The following is a 21,469-nucleotide window of genomic DNA, read 5'->3' as shown; positions in this document are numbered from 1 at the left end:
TTTTGTTTGTGTGGTTTTCAAAATGTTTTGTAGTCCGTGTATTCCCAGAATTAATGCCCTCACATTTGTTCCGAGTTTTTCATTGATGGCCTTCATAATTCTGGGATTCACATTTAGGTCCTTAATCCATGTTGAGTTGGTTTTGTATAAGGTGTGAGGTGAAGGTCTTGACTTCTTTCTTATGTGATATATTTATATGCTTTATAATTGTTTTTAAAGATTGCTAATTTACAATGATGTTTGCTCTTGTTTTACTTTATTAATAAACAAGGTGTAGTTGGAAGCATGTTGTTGTTAGGTGCTACTGAGTCTGTACCAACTCATAGTGACTCTAAGCACAAGAGAATGAAACACTGCCTAGTACTACATCAACTTCACTCTTGTTGCTATGTTTGAGACTATTGTTGCTGCCATTGTGCCACTACAACTCGTTGGGGGTTTTCCTCTTTTTGTCCAATGCTCCACTTTACAAATCATGATATTCTTCTCCAATGACTTCTCTTGATAGTATGTCTGAAGTACAACAGAGAAACCCTGGCCATCTTGGCTTCCAAGGAGCATTCTGCCTGCACTTCTTTCAACATGGATCTGTTTATTCTTTTGGCAGTCCATGATACTTTTAGTATTCTCCATAACTCAAATGCATCAATTCTTCTACAGTCTTTCTTATTGACGGTCCAAATTTTGCATGCATGTGAAGTTTTTGAAAATATCATGGCTTGTATCACAAGCACCTGAGTCCTCAAACTGACCTCTTTGCTCTTCAACACTTTAAGGAGATCTTGTGTAACAGGTTTGCCTAATGCAATATGTCTTTTGATTTCTTGACTGTTGCTTCCATGAGTGTTGATGGTTGATCCCAGTAAAATGAAGTCTTTGATAACTTCAATCTTTCTCTATTTATATGGATGCTGTTTATTGATCCAGTGGTGAAGATTTTTGTTTTCCTTACACTGAGATGTAACACATACCTAAAGGTGGGGTCTGTGATCTTCATCAGTAAGTATTTAAAGTCCTCTTCACTTTCAGTATGCAAGGTTGTATCATCAACATATTGCCACTTGTTAATGAATCTTCCTCCAATCCTAATGGCACATTTTTGTTCATATACTCCATCTTCTCAGATTATTTGCTCAGCATACAGATTGAATAAGTATGGTAAAAGAATACAATCCTGGTGCGCACCTTCCCTAATTTTAGATAACTTATATAAAATATCACAATATAATTTTACTGAAAATAAAAAAGACACTTGATTAAATGGAAAATTATAAAACCAGATTGAGGAGGAATTATAAATCATGCAAAAATTTCATTTCTATAATTTTTTTCCAAACACTAGCTATGTCTGAAGTGTAACTACATTTTTTTTTTTTTTTTTGCCATTTTACAAAAATTTCTAGTGCTCATTGGGAAAACTATAAGCCTGATAATAAGTTGAAATGTGTTAATAAATGAGATATACAATGAAGAAGGTCTGTAACCATCTATTAAAACCATATATGTCTCTTGTAGTCATAGTCTGTAACTCCCACCAAACAACATTTCTTCCCTACTGGACCTGGGTAAAAGAAAGTGGCAGAAGATTCTGATAGGATGATGTGATTCAGCTGTGGTTGCTAACAGAATTAATTACAATTGTAAAAACTTGAAACTTTAGTATGGATTTAAAGTGAGACATCTCAGAAGCAGGAGCGGGTGGTCTCACTACCACCAAAAAAGAAGAGTAAGGAGTGGAGCTTGTCTTGTGGATCCTGAGATCCCTGCTTATTCAGCTTCCTTGACCCAGGGATGGAAAGCTGTGACACCAGAGGAGTGGCACAGAAGCAGTAGCAGCAGAACCAAGAAATAAAACACGAGACAAAACAGTGGACTTTCAAGCCCACAGAGCAAGCAGAGCTGAGTGACTCTGGGCAGAAAAGTTGCTTGTAGGGTAGAGTGTCTCCAGACACTTAAGTGGTGGACCTAAGTTTGTGGACCCATAGAGCAAGAGCTGAGTACATGCAGGCTGAGGCTTATGATGGAGTCATGTATCCTATGGGCATTAATTAACAGCTGACTGGAACGGCTGTGCCCTGAATATTTATGACCCTGAATTATAACCTGTTAACTTCCATAATAAACTCCCTAACTATTAAAAAAAAAAAAAAAAAGATCCAATCAAAACAGTGGAACAGTGGCTACCTAGTGAATCTGCTTTTTGTTGATGTTAGAAGCTGTCCAGTAGGTTTGTACTTATAGTGACCCTATGTATGACAGAAGAAAACACTGCCTTGTCCTTGCCATCCTCACGATAGTTGTTAAGTTTGAGCTCATTGTTGTTGTTTTCACTGTCATTCCTTCTCCTTGGATGTCTTCCTTTTTTTTAATTGACTCTTCACTTTGTCAAGTGATATCCTTATTGGACTATCCTTAATGGACTAGTCCTTCCTTATAACATGTCTAAAGTATAAGAGGCAAGTCTTATGATATGTAATGAAAAAAAAAAAAATAGCTTCACATTAGGATAGTTTTGTTTAATCAAGTTTTCTATGGTTTTGTAGCAATACTTTCTGACTTATGTATATGATACATTCTGTGTAAAACAAAGTAAGTAGCTTTTCTTCTTGTTATTTTTATTATATATTTCAGTTGCTTGTCCTTGGATTTGTCACATAACCTTTCTAAGATTCAGGCTATTAATGTGTACATTAAGACATATGACATCATTTTTCTCTCACTTCCCTACTATACTAATAGTCTGCAATTATTCAGTTGTTATAAACATGACCTTCACTTTTAAAAGGTACATCTTCCGTTTCAGAAGCAAACTAAAGGCTGTCCATAGCTGTACATCATGATTATACTGACATAATTTGAATGTGTATGCATGCGAATTAATAAAAATGAGGAGAATTAGAGCCTAGGAGACTTAAGGTATTCAAAAATGGAAAGTGTTTAAAATCATTGTCATAGTTTTGAAACTATGACATAGTGAAAGAAGAACTTTTATTTAATCTATAAAGTGTTTTCTGATAGTACTATTTCTAATAAGGAAACAACCCAATCAGAACACATACTTAAAATATTAATGTTAATCATTAAACTTACTCACAGCATTTCCTATAAATGCAAATCCATTTTATTAAGTGGATTTACAAAGATCTAATTATCTATCAACTAATAAAAAATTACTACCTTGTAGATTCCATCACTTACCTGTCAATTTGTCATACCATGGTGGCTTGCCTATTGCGCTGATTCTGGAAGCTATGCCACTGGTATTTTAAGCACAGCAGGGTCACCCATACTGGGCAGCTTTCAGCAGAGCTTCCAGAATTAGACAGGGTAGGAAGTAGGAAAGGCAGTCTTCATCTGAATATTTAGCCACTGAAAGTCTTATGAATAGCAATGAAACATCGTCAAATATAGTTCCAGAATATGAAAATATTCCTTATAAGTATTCAACCTGTATGCTGAGAAGATAATCCAGAAAGATGGATGATGTGAAGAAGAATATGGCATCATGATTTTATGAAGCCTAATTTACAATCTGTGATATGCAGATGATACAACCTTGCTTGCTGAAATCAAAAAGGACTTAAAATGTTTATTGATGAAGATCAGTATGGATTGAACCTAAATGTAAAGAAAACAGAAGTCCCCACAATTGAACCAATAAATAACATTATGATAAACGGAGACAAGATTGAAGTTGTCAAAGACTTCATTTTGCCTGAATCCACAATCAACATTCATGGAAGCAGCTGTCAAGAAACCAAATAACATGTTACCTAGGCAAATCTGCTGCATACAACCTCTTTAAGTATTCAATAACAAATATATCTGTTTGGGGACTAAGGTGCACTTGGCCCAAGACATGATTTTTTCCATAGCCTCATACACATGTGAAAGTTGGATAATGAATAAGGATGATTGTAGAAAACTTGATACATTTGAGTTAAGATGTTGGAGAATAATATTGAAGGTACCTTGGACTGCCAGAAGGACACGTGTTGGAACATGTGCAGTCATAATGTTCCTCAGAAGCCAGATGGTGGGACTTTGTATCACATACTTGGGACATGTTGTTAGAGGAACCAATCCTTGGAGAAGGACATCAAGATTGGTACAGTGGAGGGTCAGCGAAAAAGAGGAAGACTCAACAAATGGATTGATATGATGGCAGTAGCATAACAAGAATTGTGAGAATGGGGCAGGACCAGGCAAGGTTTCATTCTGGTTTGCATGGGGATGCTATTAGTCAAAATGACTAGATGGCACCTAACAACAGCATCGTAACCTGCTATACTCATGGTTATATTTTCAGTATTTGTTATTGTAGTTGTTAAGTGTTCGCGAGTTGGTTCTGACTCATAGCAACCCTGTCTAGGGTTTCTGCGTAATGGCAGGTAAGTTTGAACCACTGGTCTTGTGGTCCAATGCATTATCCTGCAGTGCCACACCAGTATAGGTACATATATATGTAGAAATATCCTCTGTCAAACCTTCTTATAATCATGGATATAGTTGCATTGGAGTACTGGTATGGGACTCCTGGTGTGGGGCTGTGGGTTAATGCGCTGAACTGAAAAGCCTGTTTGAACCTCAAAGTCAGCAGTTCAAGCACAGCAGTTGCTCCTTGGAAACACTTTCCAGGGTTGCTATAGTTTGGAACCGACTCAATGACACTTAACAACAGCACAATAGCATCGTTGCATTCTCCTCCCATATCTATTCAACTTCCATGGATTCAGCATTCAGAGATTAGTATTATCTCAGATTGGTATATGTTATTTACCTATGCTGTCTTTAACTTTTGTACTTTTTCAAGTGTTTTCCTTTGCCTTCATCACTTTTTTCTGACTTCCTTCATATTATGTATTGCCTTCCCTTCATCCGAGTTAAAATGCGTCTGTCTTCTAGTTAGTGATTTACTATCCATTCCTGTCCCATCAAATAATATTTCTTTTTGTGTAAAACAATTTCTTGATATTTATATAATGGTCAAATGGTGCTTATATAATATTTGTCCTTTTGTGATTAATTTCATTCAGCATAATGTATCCTGGGTTCATCCATGCTTTGAGGTTTTTCACAGATTCATTTTTAGTCTTTTATGTTGCAGAATATTCCATTGTGCATGTACCATAGTTTGTTTCTCCATTCTTTAGTATTTTGACATTTACGTTGCTTTCATCTCTTGGCTACTTTGATATAGTGATTAAATGAACATGAGTATGCAAATTTGTGCCACAGCTCATATTATCTTAGATACATACCTAGTAGTGGGGCTGATTGAGCATATGGTATGTCCATTTCCAGCTTTCTTGAGGATGTGGCATACTGTTTTCCAAGGTGACAATATGATTTTACATTCCCACCAGTAGTATATGGGGTCCTATGTATGGTAAGATGGAGGGTGAGAGAAAAAAAAGAAGGCCCCCAATGAGATGGATGGGCCAAGTAGCATCATCGATGGACTCAAGCTTGGTAACAATAGTGAGGTTGGCCCAGGATCGGGCAGTGTTTCGTTCTGCTGTGTATAAGGTCACTATGGGTCAGTATCGACTTGATGGCTCCTAACAAAAACAACAAATCTCTCATCACTCATCCTTTCTCTGCATTTTCACCCTAACAATGTTAAATCCCACACAGATTATATGCTATTTAGGCAGTTGGTGATCAGGTTGATGACAGAAATGACATGAGAAACACCTCAACACCTTTTTGAAAACCTTCATTTAAAAAATCATATATATTATTTCATAAAGTATTCAAAAACCAGAGACTGCCTTAATTTGAATAATGATAACATTTTTTTCAGGAACTACCTGTTATGTTTATTGGTTCAAAGGTTTTTTGTCCCAATAGTGCTACAGTGGATGGTCAAATAGAACACTAATTAAGGGAAACCTTTGCTTCCTTTGCAGGGAACCAGAGAGGAAGGAAATACAGACCTCGCTATGGCTGTTCAGGATGCAACGGTAACTAGAACCAGTTATTACAGTGACTGTAAAGAATCTTTGGTAAAATGCTCTGGGGCGCTTGTGATACTACTTACCGACTGTATGATGGTTTCAGGTCCTATGGGAAGCCTGCCAGAGAAACACAGGAGAACACAAAAGCATTCTGCAAATGATCCTGTGCAACAAGAGTTGCCAACAGCTGTGTCTGGGTAACTGTTAATTGGATTTATTTCAAGCTGATTATATAATATTAAAAACCAAGTAGCTAACAAAAAATGAAACAACATCAGAAAAGTTGCACAGTAGTGGGAAAAAAATTATTTCAAAGAAACTTATTTTGAATCATGTTTATACAGATATGTTGTTGTTGTTGTCAAGTGCCGTCTAGTCGGTTCTGACCTATAGCGACCCTGTATAGGGTTTCCGAGAAGCTACTGGTGAATTTGAACTGTTGATATTGCGAATCAAACCAAAGTTGTAGTCCAGCATATTGACCCACAGTGGCACTGCAGGACTCTTATAGAGATATGTTGTTGTTGTTGTTAGGTGCCATCGAGTCAGTACCAACCCATAGCGACCTTATGCACAGCATAATGAAACACTGCCTGATCCTGGGCCAACCTCACTATTGTTGCCATGCTTGAGCCCATTGATGCTGCCACTTGGCCAATCCATCTCGTTGGGGGTCTTCCTCTTTTCCTCTGACCCTCCACCTTACCAAACATGATATCCTTCTCCAGTGACTGATCCCTCATGACAGTATGATCAAAGTGTGAGAGATGACGTCTGACCATCTGGCCTCCAAGGAGCACTCTGGCTGCCCTTCTTCCAACACGGATCTGTTTGTGTTTTTGGTAGTTTATGGCACTTTCAATATTCTCCTCCAACACTATAATTCAAAAGAGGCAATTCTTCTACATTCTTCCTTTTGATGCTTTGTACATCATTCAATAATTTGCCCAGAGAATCCTTTCAATAACCAAAGTCGAGGCTTGGATTTTTTCTTCAGTTCCCTCAGCTTCAGAAATGCTTAGCATGTTTTTCCCTTTGCTTTTCTGACTCCAGATGTTTGCACATTGTGTTGTAATATTTGACTTTGTCTTCTCAAGCTGACCTTTGAAATTTCTGTTCAGCTCTTGTACATCCTCATTTCTTCCATTTGCTTTAGCATCTCTATGCAGGAGAGCAAGCTTAAGCGTCTCTTCTGACATCCATTTTGATTTTTAATTTATTCCTTGTCTTGTTAATGACTTTTTGCTTTCTTTCTGTATGATGTTCTTGATGTCATCCCACAATTCTTCTGGTCTTCAGACTTTCTTGTCTAATGTATCAAATCTGTTCTTCAGATAATCTCTAAATTCAGGTGGGATATATTCAAGGTCATATTTTAGTTCTCATGGATTTGTTTTCATTTTCTTCAGCTTCAGTTTAATTTTCATATGAGCAATTGTTGGTCTGTTACACAATCTGCCCCCGGCCTTGTTTTGGCTGATGATATGGAACTTTTCAATGCTCTCTTTCCACAGATGTAATCAATTTGATTTCTGTGTATTCCTTCTGGTGAGGTCCATATGTATAGTTGTCTCTTATACTGTTTAAAAAAGATATTTGAAATGAAAAAATTACTGGTTTTGCAGAATTCTATCATGTGATCTCCAGTATCATTTCTATCACCAAGGCCATATTTTCCAACTACTAATCCTTCCTCTTTGCTCCCAACCTTTGTATTCCAATCACCAGTAATGATCAGTACATCTTGATTTCATGTTTGATCAATTTCAGATTGAAGAAGTTGGTAGAATTTTTCTATTTTATCTTTATTGGCTTTAGTGGTTGATGCATAAATTTTAATAATAGTGGTATTAACTAGTCTTCCCTGTAGGTCCCTAGACATTATCTTATTACATACAGCTGTTGTACCTTATGACATAAGTTCTTTTTTTACTATGAATGCAACACCATTCCTCTTCAATTTGTCATTCCCGGCATAGTAAGCCATGTGGTTGCCAGATTCAAAATGGCCAATAACAGTCCATTTCAGCTTGCTAATGCCTAAGATACCAATGTTTATACATTCTATTCCAGTTTTGACAATTTCCAATTTTCCTAGATTCATAGTTCGTACCTTCCATGTTCTGATTATTAATGGATGTTTACAGCTGATTCTCCTCATTTTGAGTTTTGCCCCATAAGCAGATAAAGGTCCTGAGGGCTTTACTTCTACAGGCTTTACTCCATTCAGGTCATCAAGGCCAACTCTACTTGGAGGCAGAAGCAATTCCCCAGTCGCATTTTGAGTGCCTTCTAACCTCAGGGGCTCATTTTCTGGCACTGTATCTGATAGTGTTTCTCTGCTATTCATAAGGTTTTCAGTGACTAAATTTTTGGATGTATTTCCTCTCTCCTTCTTCCTAGTCTGTCCTCATCTGGAAGCTCATCTGAAACCTGTCCACCTTGGGTGACCCTGCAGGTGTTTAAAATACTCGGGACATAGCTTCCAGAATCACAGCAACACACACTCCACCACAGTATGACAAACTGACAGATGAGTGGTGGTGTTGTCTTAAACAAATGTCTGATATATAATGCCAGACCATGTGTTTTCCCTCAATTTAAATTAGCAGTGAGGTAGTGGCTCCCAGTGGAAATGTCAATTGTGCTCTAAATATAGCCATTCCTTGGAAGACTTATACAGGTTTGCTATGAGTTTGAACTGACTCAATGCCTATTAACAACTATTAAGAATGTTTGCATTTATTTCTATGACTTCTGAAAGCAATAGTATTTGATAGCAATAGTATTTTCAATTATTTTAGGAAATGGTAACTGTAGCATTTTCAATTATCTTGGGGAATGTTTATTTTTATCATGCTACGATGGGTATTTTAAATTTATAACATATACAAAATCTCTTTTGAATTTCATAAATTTGTTGAAGTTTTTCAGGCATTTCAAGATATTTCTGGGCAAGACATAGTAGACAACATAAATGAATGTTATGATGGATACCTTCAGCAGCTTCTAGTTGCCATTGGTGAGTAAATAAATCACCTGGTGTACAACTGACCTTTTAGTCAATAACAAACCCAGGGGTGGGTTTCTAATAGGTAAGGTAAGCACAATGCTGATGTTATTTACCAGATCATCTGTAGTGAACAATTATACATTTTTCTCTATATCAAAGATATGGTGAAACTGTTTCAAATTATGGTTGTCATCTGTTTCTCCCAAACTTACAGCCCCTTTTTCCAGAATCAAAGCTTCTTTTCAAATGCATAGTCCCTGACTAGCAAGAATTATTCAGTGAGCAAGGTGAGCATAGGATTACTTGTGCTTACTTTCTAATCTGGAAACTTATGTGAAATCATATACTATAGATGAGTAAGTAAACAGAAGTAAACCCAGGCTTACTTTGCTTATTGAGTAATCTGACCCTAAATGACTCAACTGACTCTGATTTCATTAAGTTGCAAACACATGTGTGCATGATGAATCTTTTTTTCCCCTGAGTTTTACTATTTGACTGATATACTGTGTAGAAGGGAAGTATATCAGCTACTGATACAAAATCTAAACTGACAGTGTGATGTGATGACTTTAATAAACTAATATCCCATCCTAATAGTTGGGTTTTCAAATCTACTTTATTTTAACTGACTGACATTTTCTTGTTCAAGAACAGAAAAATACCAGCAATATGATTGGCTTTATTCCAAGAGGAACAGGAATGTTTGTGTATGTGTGTGTGTATATGCTTTTTAAAACCACCCCTCGCTAATAAACTTGCTTTCAAGAGTACATCCTACCATAAAAGGGATTTACCAAGTTTTTACCTATTAGTGATTTCTACAGGTTATCCTGAGAGAGGCATATTTTCCTCCTTTTCTAAGACACGGCAGACTCTATTTACAAATACTTTGGAGTTATTCATAAATCTGTGATGGGAGCTGAAAGATAACAAGATCTTTATATATTAAATAGGGTATTAAATGAGAGATTGCTGAAGATGCTTCCAAGCATTTTGTAACATCCTTGAGATAATATGTAAAATATGAATATTTCTGTGTGTGTGGTTTTCTGAGAAGAATGTACAGACATTCCAGCAAATTATCAATGAAATTTGAGAATCATGAATTAAAGGCCCTCATTTTATAAAAGAAAAGCTAGGGGCTAAATGACTGCATCATAGGATGTCAGCTAACAGACAACAAATTTACATAATCTCCATAAACCATAGCCAAAAACAAGCAACAGTCATCAGAGAAGAAATACTGGACAACATGAGTACTAGAAAATGTTGCAACTGATTCATTAATTCAGTAAATACACATTTAGTGAGCACATACTGTTCTGGTCACTGATTTACTCACTGCAAATGGAACAGTGAAAGTACAACAACCAATTTTCTGTCCTTAATGAGTTCTAGCAGGGACTGAAGAGTAATTTTTTATAACTAAAAACCTTGGAGGCATGTTTCACAACCTAAAATAATTACGTCAACTATAGAGAAAACATCATTATGATGATTTGATTTTGCCTAAAAACTGCTAATTTAGAATGCATAATTCATTCATTCATTCATTCAAATGTATACTATTCAATGACTATAATCAATTATGAGTCCTAGTGTGGTACTGTAGGAAAAAGCACTGGATTGCAAGGTCAGTTTGAACCACAAGTTGGCAGTTCAAACTCACCAGCCTCTCCTAGGAAACCCTATGCATGGCTGCTATGAGTCAGAACTGACTTGACAGCATTTAACAACAACAATAGTCAATTAATAGTATTCATCAAAGGCAACAACAGAACAACACTAGGATACGCTAATGAGATAGCAATTTTGATCTGATGAGTTCTAAAATTAGTCTAAAGTGTTTGTTTGTTGTTGTTGTTAAGTGCTGTTGAGATAATTCCAACCCATAGCAATGCTGTATATGGTTTCCAAGGAGAAGGTGGTGAGCTTGAACCACTGACCTTGTAGTTCAAATGGCTTTGCAGTCTGGCGCATTAACCAACAGCGCCACACCAGGATTCCAAAGCGGTTGTAGTCAACACAAATTCTTACCAAATGTTCTCAACCTCCTAAGTCTTCAAGGGTAGACAAACAAATTGGTTTAGGCTAGGCCATATTGGCACTGCTTGTCTGTCACTTTTTATCATCCTGTGATGGCTTACATGTTTCTGTGAGGCTGTGATGCTCTGCTACCTAGATTTTACATACTAGAAGGTTCACCCACGATGGAGAATTTTCATCTAAGCTTCCAGACTCAGACAGACTAAATAAAAATAAAGAGACAGACTTCATCTGAATGTTTAGCCACAGAAAACCTTATGAACAGCAGTGAATCATTGTCAGATATGGTGCCTGAAGAGGAAAATGTTATGAAAAGTACAATGGTGTCAGAAGATGAGCAGTTTCCTCAAAATGGAGTTGACCTTGATGATGTGATTAGAGTAAGGCTTTTGAAACCTTCATTAGCAAGGGGGGCAAAACTCAAAATAAGAGAAAACAGCGGCAAACATCCATTACTAATTGGAATATGGAAAGTGCTAAGTGTGAATCTAGGAAAACTGGAAGCTGTCAAAATGAAATGGAATACATAAACATCAATGTCCTATGTATTGTTGTTGTTTCTAAGTGCTGTCGAGTCTGTTCCAACCCATAGTGACCCTGTATAGTGTTTCTGAAGAGGGGCAGATGGGCTTGAACCACTGACCTTGCAGTTCAAACCAACTTTGAAATCAAGTGCATTAACCCAAAGTGCCACACCAAGACTCCATTCTAGGTGTTAGAGCTAAAATGAGCTGTTATTAGCCATTTTGAACCTAACAATCATATGGTTGACTAGATCTGGGATGACACATTGAAAAGGAATGGTGTAGCATTCATTGTCAAAAAGAAAACTTCAAGATCCATCTTGAAGTACAATGTTATCTATGATAAGATAAAATCCAAATGCCTATAAGAAAATCGAATTATTACCTTTATCACTCAAATTTACGCACCACCCATTAAAACCTGTGATGGATGATGAAATTGAAGAATGCTACCATCTTTTTCAATCTGAAATTGAACAAACATGTAATCATGTAATCAAGGTGTATTGAAAATTACTAGTGATTACTGGAATGTGAAGGTTAGGAACAAAGAAGAAGAATCAGTAGTTGGTAGTTGTTGGTAATAAAAATGATTTTGGAGTTCATATGATAGAATTTTGCAAGACTAATGAGTCATTCACTGAAAATACCTTTTTTAAAAAATATAAAAGATGACTATACACATGGACTTCACCAGAAGAAATTCACAGAAATCAAATGGACTACCTGTGTGGGAAAAGATGATAGAAAAGCTTAACATCACCAACCAACTCAAGGCCAGGGGCAGACTGGAATAGACCATCAATTGTTCATATGCAAGTTCAGGCTGAAACTGAAAAAAATTAAAACAAGTACATGAAAGCTAATATATGACCTTGAATATATCCAACGTGAAATTAGAGACAATTGCAAAAACAACATTAGACACTAATGACCAAAGGTAGGAGAGTTGTGGGATGACATCAAGAACATCATAGAAGAAAAAAGAAAGGTCATTAAAAAGACAGGAAAGAAAGTAAAAATCAAAATGGATGTCAAAAGAGACTCTGGAATTTGCTCTCCAGCATAGAGATGCTAAAGCAAATGGAAGAAATGAAGAAGTACAAGTGATAAACATAAAACTTCAAAGGGTGGCTCAAGAAGAAAAAGTCAATTATTATAATCAAAGGTACAAAGACCTGGAGTTAGAAAAACAAAAGAGAAGACCACACTCAGCATTACAAAAGCTGAAAGAACTGAAAAAAAATGTAAACCTCAACTTGCAATATTGAAGGATTCTATGGGCAAAATATTGAATGATGCCAAAAACATCAAAATAAGTTGGAAGGTAGACACAAGAGGCATTGAATCTAAAATAAATGTCCAATGTTTAACCATTGCAAGAAGTCACATATGACCAAGAACTGATGGCATTGTAGGAAGGAGTCTAAACTGTGAAAACAAGTCTCCAGGAATTTATGGAATGCAAATTGATATCTTTCATCAAATTGATGCAACACTGGAGGCACTCACTTTTTTATGCCAGGAAATCTGGAAAACACTTACCAGGCCAATGTATTGGAAGAGATTCATATGTCTGCCCATTCCAAAGAGAGTAATCCAACAGAATGTGAAAATCATCAAACAATGTGAATAGCACAAACAAGGCAAATTTTGCTGATTAATTAAAAAATGGCTACAACTGTACAGCCACAAAGAACTGCCAGAAATTTAAGTCAGATTCAGGAGAGGCCATGGAATGAGGGATATCACTGATGACGTCAAATTAATATTGACTGAAAGCATAGAACACACACACAAAAAAAATGTTTACTTGTGCTTTATTAACTATGCAAAGGCTTTTTGATTGTGTGGATCATGACAAACTATGGATAATATTGCCAGGAGTAGGTATTCCAGATAATTTATCGGTGCTCATGAAGAACATAGACCAAAAAGCAGTCTTTCAAACAGATCAAGAGTACAATGAATGGTTTAAACTCAAGAAAAGTGTCTGATAGGGTTGGATCCTTTCACCATACTTATTAAATCTGTATGCTGAGCAAACAGTCTAAGAAATGGGATTATATAAAGAAGAATGTGGCACCAGGATTGGAGGAAGACTCATTAGCAACCTGCAATATGCAGAGGATACAACATTACTTGCTTAAAGAGAAGAAAACTTAAAATACTTAGTGATGAAGATCAGAGACCACAGACTTCAGTATATATTGCACCTAAATGCAGAGAAAACATTCTCACAACTGAAGCAATAATCAATTATGATAAATGGAGACAAGAGTAAAGTTGTCAAAGACTTCATTTTGCTTCGATCCACAAAGAAATCCAACAATGTTTTACACTAGGCAAATCTGCTGCATAAGACTTTTTTAAAGTGTTCACCAGCAAAGAAAACAGTTTGAGAACTAAGGCACACCTGACCCAAGCAATGAGATTTTCAATAGTCTCATGTGCATTTAAAACTTGGACAATGAATAGCAGAATTGATGGATTTGAGTTGTGGTGTCGAAGAAGAAGATTGAAGGTACCATGACCTGCCACAAGAACAAACAGGAATAAGTATAGTAGAAGGAGCTCTGGTAGCGCAGTGGTTCTGACTCGGGCTGTGAACTGCAAGGTCAGCAGTTCAAAACTACCAGCTGTTCCATGGGAGAAAGATGAGGCTTTCTGCTCCTGTAAAGATTTCCAGCCTTGGAAACCCTGTACAGGGTCACTATGAGTCGGTTCTGACTCCATGGCACACAGCCACCACCACCATAGTTGGAGTACTTAATCTTTAAAAGCAAGGATTGTGAGTATTTCTCTCTCATAATTTGGACAAGTTCTCAGGAGGGACCAGTCCTTGAAGAAGCACATTATGCTTGGTAAAGTGAAAGGTCTGCAAAAAAGAGGAAGATCCCCAAAAGTTGGATCTCCACAGTAGCAGCAGCAGTTGGCTCAGCATAACAACAGTTGAGAACATGGCACAGGACCAGTCAGAGTTTTGTTCTTTTGTGCCACACAGCATCAAAACTGACCATTGATGGTACCTAAAAACAACAACATCATGCTACCTTGAATCCTAAAAAGATAAAAATCTGTTATGCTGTTATTATGTGCTGTGGAGTCAGTTCCAACTCATAACAACTCTGCATAGGGTTTCCGAGGCTGTAAATCTTTACGGGAGCAGAAAGCCTCATCTTTCTCCCACGGAACTGCTGGTAGTTTTGAACTGCTGACTGTGAGATTTGCATCCCAATTCATAACCACTATGCTACCAGAGCTCCTTAAAAATCCATTACAGTTGCTATATAATGGGTTTCTTCCTAGCTCCATTGGTTTAACTTTCATATGGACTGGATACATTCTTCTTCACTAGGATATATAAAGAAACATTTTGATTTTCCATTTTTTAAATGAAATTTTGATTAAATTTTTATAATATTGTTTCTTTATACTTATCTGAGTGTCACGATTTTACTAGTTTTCTAAGGGTAGAAATGATAATATAGTGTACAATGAAAGGCACCACATCCCTTGAACATTCACGAAATCACTATTCAGAATGTTGTTGTTATTGTCACGTGCTATTGAGTTGGTATACTGACCAACATGTAGCAAAACCAACTCGATAGCTCCTAAAAACAGCAGCAATATAGATTTTCTGAGGCTGTAAATCATTTGCGGGAACAGAAGCCTCTGCTTTCTCCCGAGAAGTGGTGGTAGGTTTAACTATTGATCCTGGGATTAACTGTCCACAGGATCGCTATGGGTCAGAACCGACACAATGGCACTTAATAACAACAACTTATCCTACAGTGTCACCAGGATTCCTCATTCAGAATAGCAACAACAAAAAAAGTTATGTTTCTCAAATTCTGAAGAAAATATGTATTTTATCCCCAAAGTCTTTTTTCTCCGTTTTCTCCTAGTTCTCTGCATTCAAGACAAACCAGCCTACTTCGCTTACAGATTATATAGTGCAATCCATGTAAGTACAACCCATTCTTGTTTTAATTTCTACAGAAATTGTGCCCATTTTTCCAAAATAATACTTCAACTATTAAAATGCTGACTGAAATGCTTGGTCTGATATATAAATATGCACAAATCCAATTGAAAAATTTGTTATACAACAAAAATGAAACCCACCAACCAAAAATAATCCTCTGCTTCCTGTATCAAATTGAGGTATTGAGGCAGTCTGATTCCTTTGGGTTCTATATCCCTCATGTGCTTTAGAATCTATTTAGAATCTTCAGAAAATGGTAAATCCAAATGCTTTTGTAACTTTCAATAGATTCCCACATCATATTTATATAAGCACAAAGCATATGGTATCAAATAGAAAATGTCAAAATATTACAAACTATCTACAAGGAATACTACACTCTTGATGTTTTAAAACTTAAAATATTATCAGTGGTTATTTTAAAACAAAGTTTTATTTTCCAAAAGTACTTAAAAGATAACTTGACAACAATACATTATAAAATTATATTTGTAATTAAACAGAATGTTTTTCATAATTTATGATTTTATTTATTTATTTTTTTAGTCACACATATTTTGGGACATTTGCTTAAAAAAAAAAAAACAACCACATACATACATTAGAAAATGCACAACTTTTCCATAATTTGGTTGAAGCATATTTGAAAAAAGAAATAATCTGATACTAATTATCATGTCATAGCCTTGAAAATTCAGACAATTATTTTAAAAATACATTATTAGCACAGCAATTTTAACAATCAGAGTATTTTATCCCCAAAATAATTTTTACAGAACAATTTTTAAAGTAGTCAGTATGTGTAGAAACTTATAAAACATGATAAATGTCATAATTACATATCTTATTTCTTTATTATGTCTTAAAGCTTTAAAAATCTTTGCACAAGAAGAGCCTATGTAAATCCCATAACACAAAAACAAAATCAAACCACATAACTCCTTTGCTATTTTTATAGCTGGTTTCTAAGAAGAGTTTACTTGATTTTTAAAATATTATTTAGAATAGTGTATTGGGGCACGTGATGGGTTACTTTCACCAGTTTCCTTCTTCAAACAACTAACCACTGGAACAATCTAATAAAGCTTCCCTCACAAATGGGAACATAATCACAATTAGCCTGGTTTCAAATATGCCTAAATATGTGGCTACTGACTCTAAAAGTAAATGTAAACTGTACCCTGCTCATGTATGTGCTACAAGAAAAAAGAGTAGGAAGAAAAGGAGCAGGATTCAAGTGTTCAAATTATATTATATACTGTTGTTGTTCCTAAGTGCCACTGAGTCATTCCAATTCAAAGAGATCCTGTATAAGGTTTCCAAGGAGCAGCTCCTGGATTTGAACTACCGATCTTGTAGTTGGCAGTTCTGTACTGATCGACAATACCACACCAGGATCTTGTACCTAAAATATTGTAATAAATTTTTTTCCCATTACTCGAAAACCTTATGAGACCTCTGAGATTTTAGGACATTGTGAACAATTATCTATAACCTAAAAATATAAACTTGACTAGATCATTCATTTTACACATCTCAAATTATGAAAACTATTATGTCCACAGCCAAAATATTGACACTAGAAAGTACATTATGCTTGCTGACCACTAGATGTCAGGATTACACCACTTGAAAAGACTCTATGGGGCTGATTTCTAAATAAGCATTTATGTACTATCTATTGGTGAAGCTATGTGGGTTGATGAGCCAAATGGCAAAGTCCTGTGAACTGCAAGGACGGTAGTTCAAGCTCACCAGCTGTTCCTCGAAAACCTTTTAAAGGGTGGTCTCGAATAAGGAGCTCTGGTAGCTTAGTGGTTACGAATTGGGCTGCGAACCTTAAGGTCAGCAGTTAGAAACTACCAGCCTTTCTGCTCCGGTAAAGATTTACAGCCTGGGAAACCCTGTACAGGGTTGCTATGGGTCGGAACTGACCCAATGGCATTAAGAACAACAATGGGTCGAATAGACTTGACGGCACTTAACAACAAAAACAACAACTGGTGCGGCATCATACAGCAAGAAAGCAAAAAGTCAGTAAGAAAACAAAGAAGGAAAAGGTCAAAATGGATGTCAAAAGAGATGCTGAAACTTGCTCTCCAGCGTAGAGATGCTAAAGCAAATGGAGGATATGAGGCGGTACAAGAGCTCAACAGAAAATTTCAAAGGTCAGCTGGAGAAGAAAAAGTCAAATATTACAACAAAATGTGCAAAGATCTGGAGTCAGAAAACCAAAAGGGAAAAACAAGCTCAGCATTTCTCAAGCTGGGGGAACTGAAAAAATTCAAGCCTAGACTTTCGTTATTGACGGATTATTTGGGCAAATTATTTAATGATGCAGAAAGCATCAAAAGAAGATGGGATGAATACACAGAGTCACTGTACCAAAAGGAAATGGTTGATGTTCAACCATTTCAAGAGGAAGCATATGATAAAGAGCCAATGATACTGAAGGAGGAAGTCCAAAGTTCATTGAAGGAATTGACAAAGAACAAGGCACCAGGAATTGATGGAATAAAAATTGAAATCTTTCAAGAAAGTGAGCCAGCACAGGAGGTACTCACTCATCTTTGCCAAGAAATTTGGAAGACAACTATCTGGCCGACTAATTGGAAGAGATCCATATTTGTGCCCATTCCAAAGAGAGGTGAGCCAATGGAATGGGGAAATCATCAGACAATATATTTGATATCCCATGCTAGTAAAATTTTACTAAAGATAATACAGAAACAGCTGCAAGCATACATTGACAGAGAACTTCCAGAGGTACAAGTTGGATTCAGGAGAGTACGTAGAATGAGGAATATCATTGCTGTTGTCTGATGGATCTTGGCTGAAAGCAGAGAATACCAGAAAGATGTTTACCTGTGCTTTAGACTATGCAAAGGCTATCAATTATGTGGATCATGACAAGCTATGGACAACATTGCAAAGTATGAGTATTCCAGAACACTTAATTGTGCTCATGAAGAATCTGTATATGGACCAAGAAGCAGTTTTTCAAACATCACATGGGAATATGGAATGGTTTAAAATTAAGAAAGATATACCACAGGGTTGTATTCATTCACCATGCTTATTCAAACTGTATGCTGAGCAAATAATCAGAGAAGCTAGGTTATATGAAGAAAAACGTGCCATTAGGATTGGAGGAATGCTTATTAACAACCTGCGATATGCAGATGATACAACTTTGCTTGCTGAAACTGAATAGGACTTAAAATATTTACTGATGAAGATCAAAGAGCACAGCCTTCAGTGTGGATTGCATCTCAATGTAAGGAAAACAAAAATCCTCATCACTAGACCAATAAACAACATTCTTATCAATGGAAAAAATATTGAAGTTGTCAAGGGCTTCATTCTTCTTGGATCAACTATCAACATTCACGGAAGCAGCAGTCAAGAAATCAGACGATGTAGGCGTATTGCATTAGTCAAATCTGCTGCACAAAACCTTTTTAAAGTGTTGAAGAGCAAAGATATCAGTTTGAGGACTAAGGTGCGCTTGACCCAAGCCATGGTATTTTCAATAACCTCATAGGCATGTGAAAGCTGGACAGTGAATAAGGAAGACCGTAGAAGAATTGACGCATTTGAGTTATGGTGTTGGAGGAGAATATTGAAAGTGTCATGGGCTGCCAAAAAAAACCAACAGATCTGTTTTTGAAGAAGTAACAGCCAGAGTGCTCCATGGAGGCCAGGATGGCCAAACTTCGTCTCTCATACTTTGGACATATTGTGAGGTGGGACCAGTCACTGGAGAAGGATATCATGTTTGATAAGGTGGAGGGTCTGAGAAAAAGAGGAAGACCCCAAGCAAGATGGACTGGCAAAGTGGGTTCAAGTGTGGCAACAATTGTGAGATTAGCCCAGAACCAGGCAGTGTTTTGTTCTGTTGTGCATAGGGTAGCTATGAGTTGGTACCGACTCGATAGCACCTAACAACAACAACAACTGGTGCGAGTCCTTGTTTAGTGCTCTGGACTAATGTGTCAGACTGCAGAGTTGTTTAAAAGTCAAGGTTGGAGGTTCAATCTCACCTACTCCTTGGAAACCCTATTCAGGATCACTGTGGGTCGGAGCCAACTTGACAGCACTTAACAACAACAGTGGAGAAGGGCATCAAGCTTGATAAAGTGAAGGATTAGTGAAAAAGAAGATTCCCCAAGGAGATAGATCAGCACAGTGACAGCAACAATGGGTTCAAACATAAGAATGATTGTGAGGATGGTGCAAGACTGGTCAGTGTTTGTTCTGTTGTACACAGAGTTGCTATGAGTCAAAAATGACACAACCGCCTACTACAACAGCTACTGTCTACCTACTACCATGGAGTCCATTTCAGCTTATAGTGGCCCTGTATAGGATTTTGAGACTCTGAATCTCTCTACTGGATCAGAAAGCCTTATCTTTCTCCTGCTGAGTGACTGATAGGTTGGAACTGTCAACCTTGTGGTTAGCAGTTTGATGCTTATCTTAAAGTGCCACCAAGACTCCAGTAATCAACTTACTCACTACTATTTCTGAGTCAAATATACAGAAATGTATTTATGTGGGTTTTTTTTTTTTTTTTTTCATTTTTTTTTTTTTTTTTTTTTTTTTTAATATTTGAGTTTAAATCAGCAAATATTTCAACTATCTAGAATAGAATCTGTGGAGTCCTGGTGTGGCACTGTGGATTAATGCGACAGAGTGCAAAGGCGTTTGAACTGCAAAGTCGGCGGTTCAAGCTCACCAGCTGCTCCTCAGAACCCCTATACAGGGTTGCTATGGTTTGAACCAACTCGACAGTACTTCACAACAACAACAGAATCTGTAATTTTTCAATAATTAATGGAATGCAATTTCTGTCTTACTGTGCTATATTCGTCTAGCAAAATATTTCAAATTTTTTTTGTACCTGGGAATATATTTCTACATAGGAGAATCACATGACCAGATTTGTATTTTATAATTCAGTGTAAGGAAGCAGTGTGAAAGTTAACAAGGCTGGAAAAGGGAAAAGGGAGAGACTGCTAGAATCTGAATGTGAAATGATTAAGACCAGAGTGAGAGCTGTAACATTAAAAACAGAGATTACAGGAAATTTTAAGAAGCAAAATATAGAAAAATATTGTGGTATGATGCTATATTCACAGTAAGAGACATGACTCTTTGGACAGGGATCCTAGCATATGAGGAATAAAGAAAAAGGAGAAAATTTTTACAGGAAAGGAGATGAGTCTATTTTAGACCCAAAACAATCAGTTGTGGTCAAGTCAACAGTGTATTTCAGAGTTCTACTTGGTGCCCCTGGATTTTCAGTGGCTGATTTTTTTTTCAGGTGTATATTGCCAGGCATTTTTTTCCAAGGTGCCTCTGTGTTAGGTGCCATCAAGTCGGTACCGACCCATAGTGACCCTATGCCCAGCTGTACGAAACACTGCCCGATCCTACTGTTGCCACACTTGAGTCCATCAATGCTGCCACTTGGCCAAACCATCTCACTGGGGGTCTTCCTCTTTTTCTCTGACCCTCCTCCTTACCAAACATGATATCCTTTTCCAGTGACTGCTCCCTCCTGACAATATATCCAAAGTATGAGAGATGAAGTTTGGCCATCTTGGCTTCCAAGGAGCACTCTGGATGCACTTCTTCCAAAACGGATCTATTGGTCCTTTTGGCAGTCCATGGCACTTTTAGTATTCTCCTCCAACACCATAACTCAAAAGCATCAATTTTTTCTATGGCCTTCCTTATTCACTGTCCACTTTTCACATCCATATGAGGTTATTGAAAATACCATGGCTTGAGTCAGGCATACCTTAGTTTTCAAGCTGACATCTTTGCTCTTCAACACTTTAGAAAGGTCTTCTGTATCAGATTTACCTAATGCAATGTTTTGTTTGATTTCTTGACTGCTTCTTCTATGAGTGTTGATAGTTGATCC

At 36.8% G+C, this 21,469-nt stretch overlaps 1 protein-coding gene across 1 annotated transcript in view; it reads left to right on the top strand.

Annotated features, from left to right (window-relative positions):
- The window catches only part of ANXA10 (annexin A10), a 113,255-nt gene that overhangs the window by 85,425 nt on the left and 6,361 nt on the right, over window positions 1-21,469 (top strand). Inside the window, exons 7-10 of the mRNA XM_006864552.1 lie at window positions 5,913-5,966; window positions 6,064-6,157; window positions 8,887-8,982; window positions 15,458-15,516. Of these exons, the coding sequence (XP_006864614.1) occupies window positions 5,913-5,966; window positions 6,064-6,157; window positions 8,887-8,982; window positions 15,458-15,516 (303 nt within the window). The remainder of the gene's footprint in view (window positions 1-5,912; window positions 5,967-6,063; window positions 6,158-8,886; window positions 8,983-15,457; window positions 15,517-21,469) is intronic.

The sequence above is a fragment of the Chrysochloris asiatica genome, unplaced genomic scaffold (assembly GCF_000296735.1).
Source record: "Chrysochloris asiatica unplaced genomic scaffold, ChrAsi1.0 scaffold00066, whole genome shotgun sequence".
NCBI lineage: Eukaryota > Metazoa > Chordata > Mammalia > Afrosoricida > Chrysochloridae > Chrysochloris > Chrysochloris asiatica.
The sequence above is the reverse complement of the archived record's forward strand: the minus strand, read 5'-3'. Positions and strand labels throughout refer to the sequence as shown.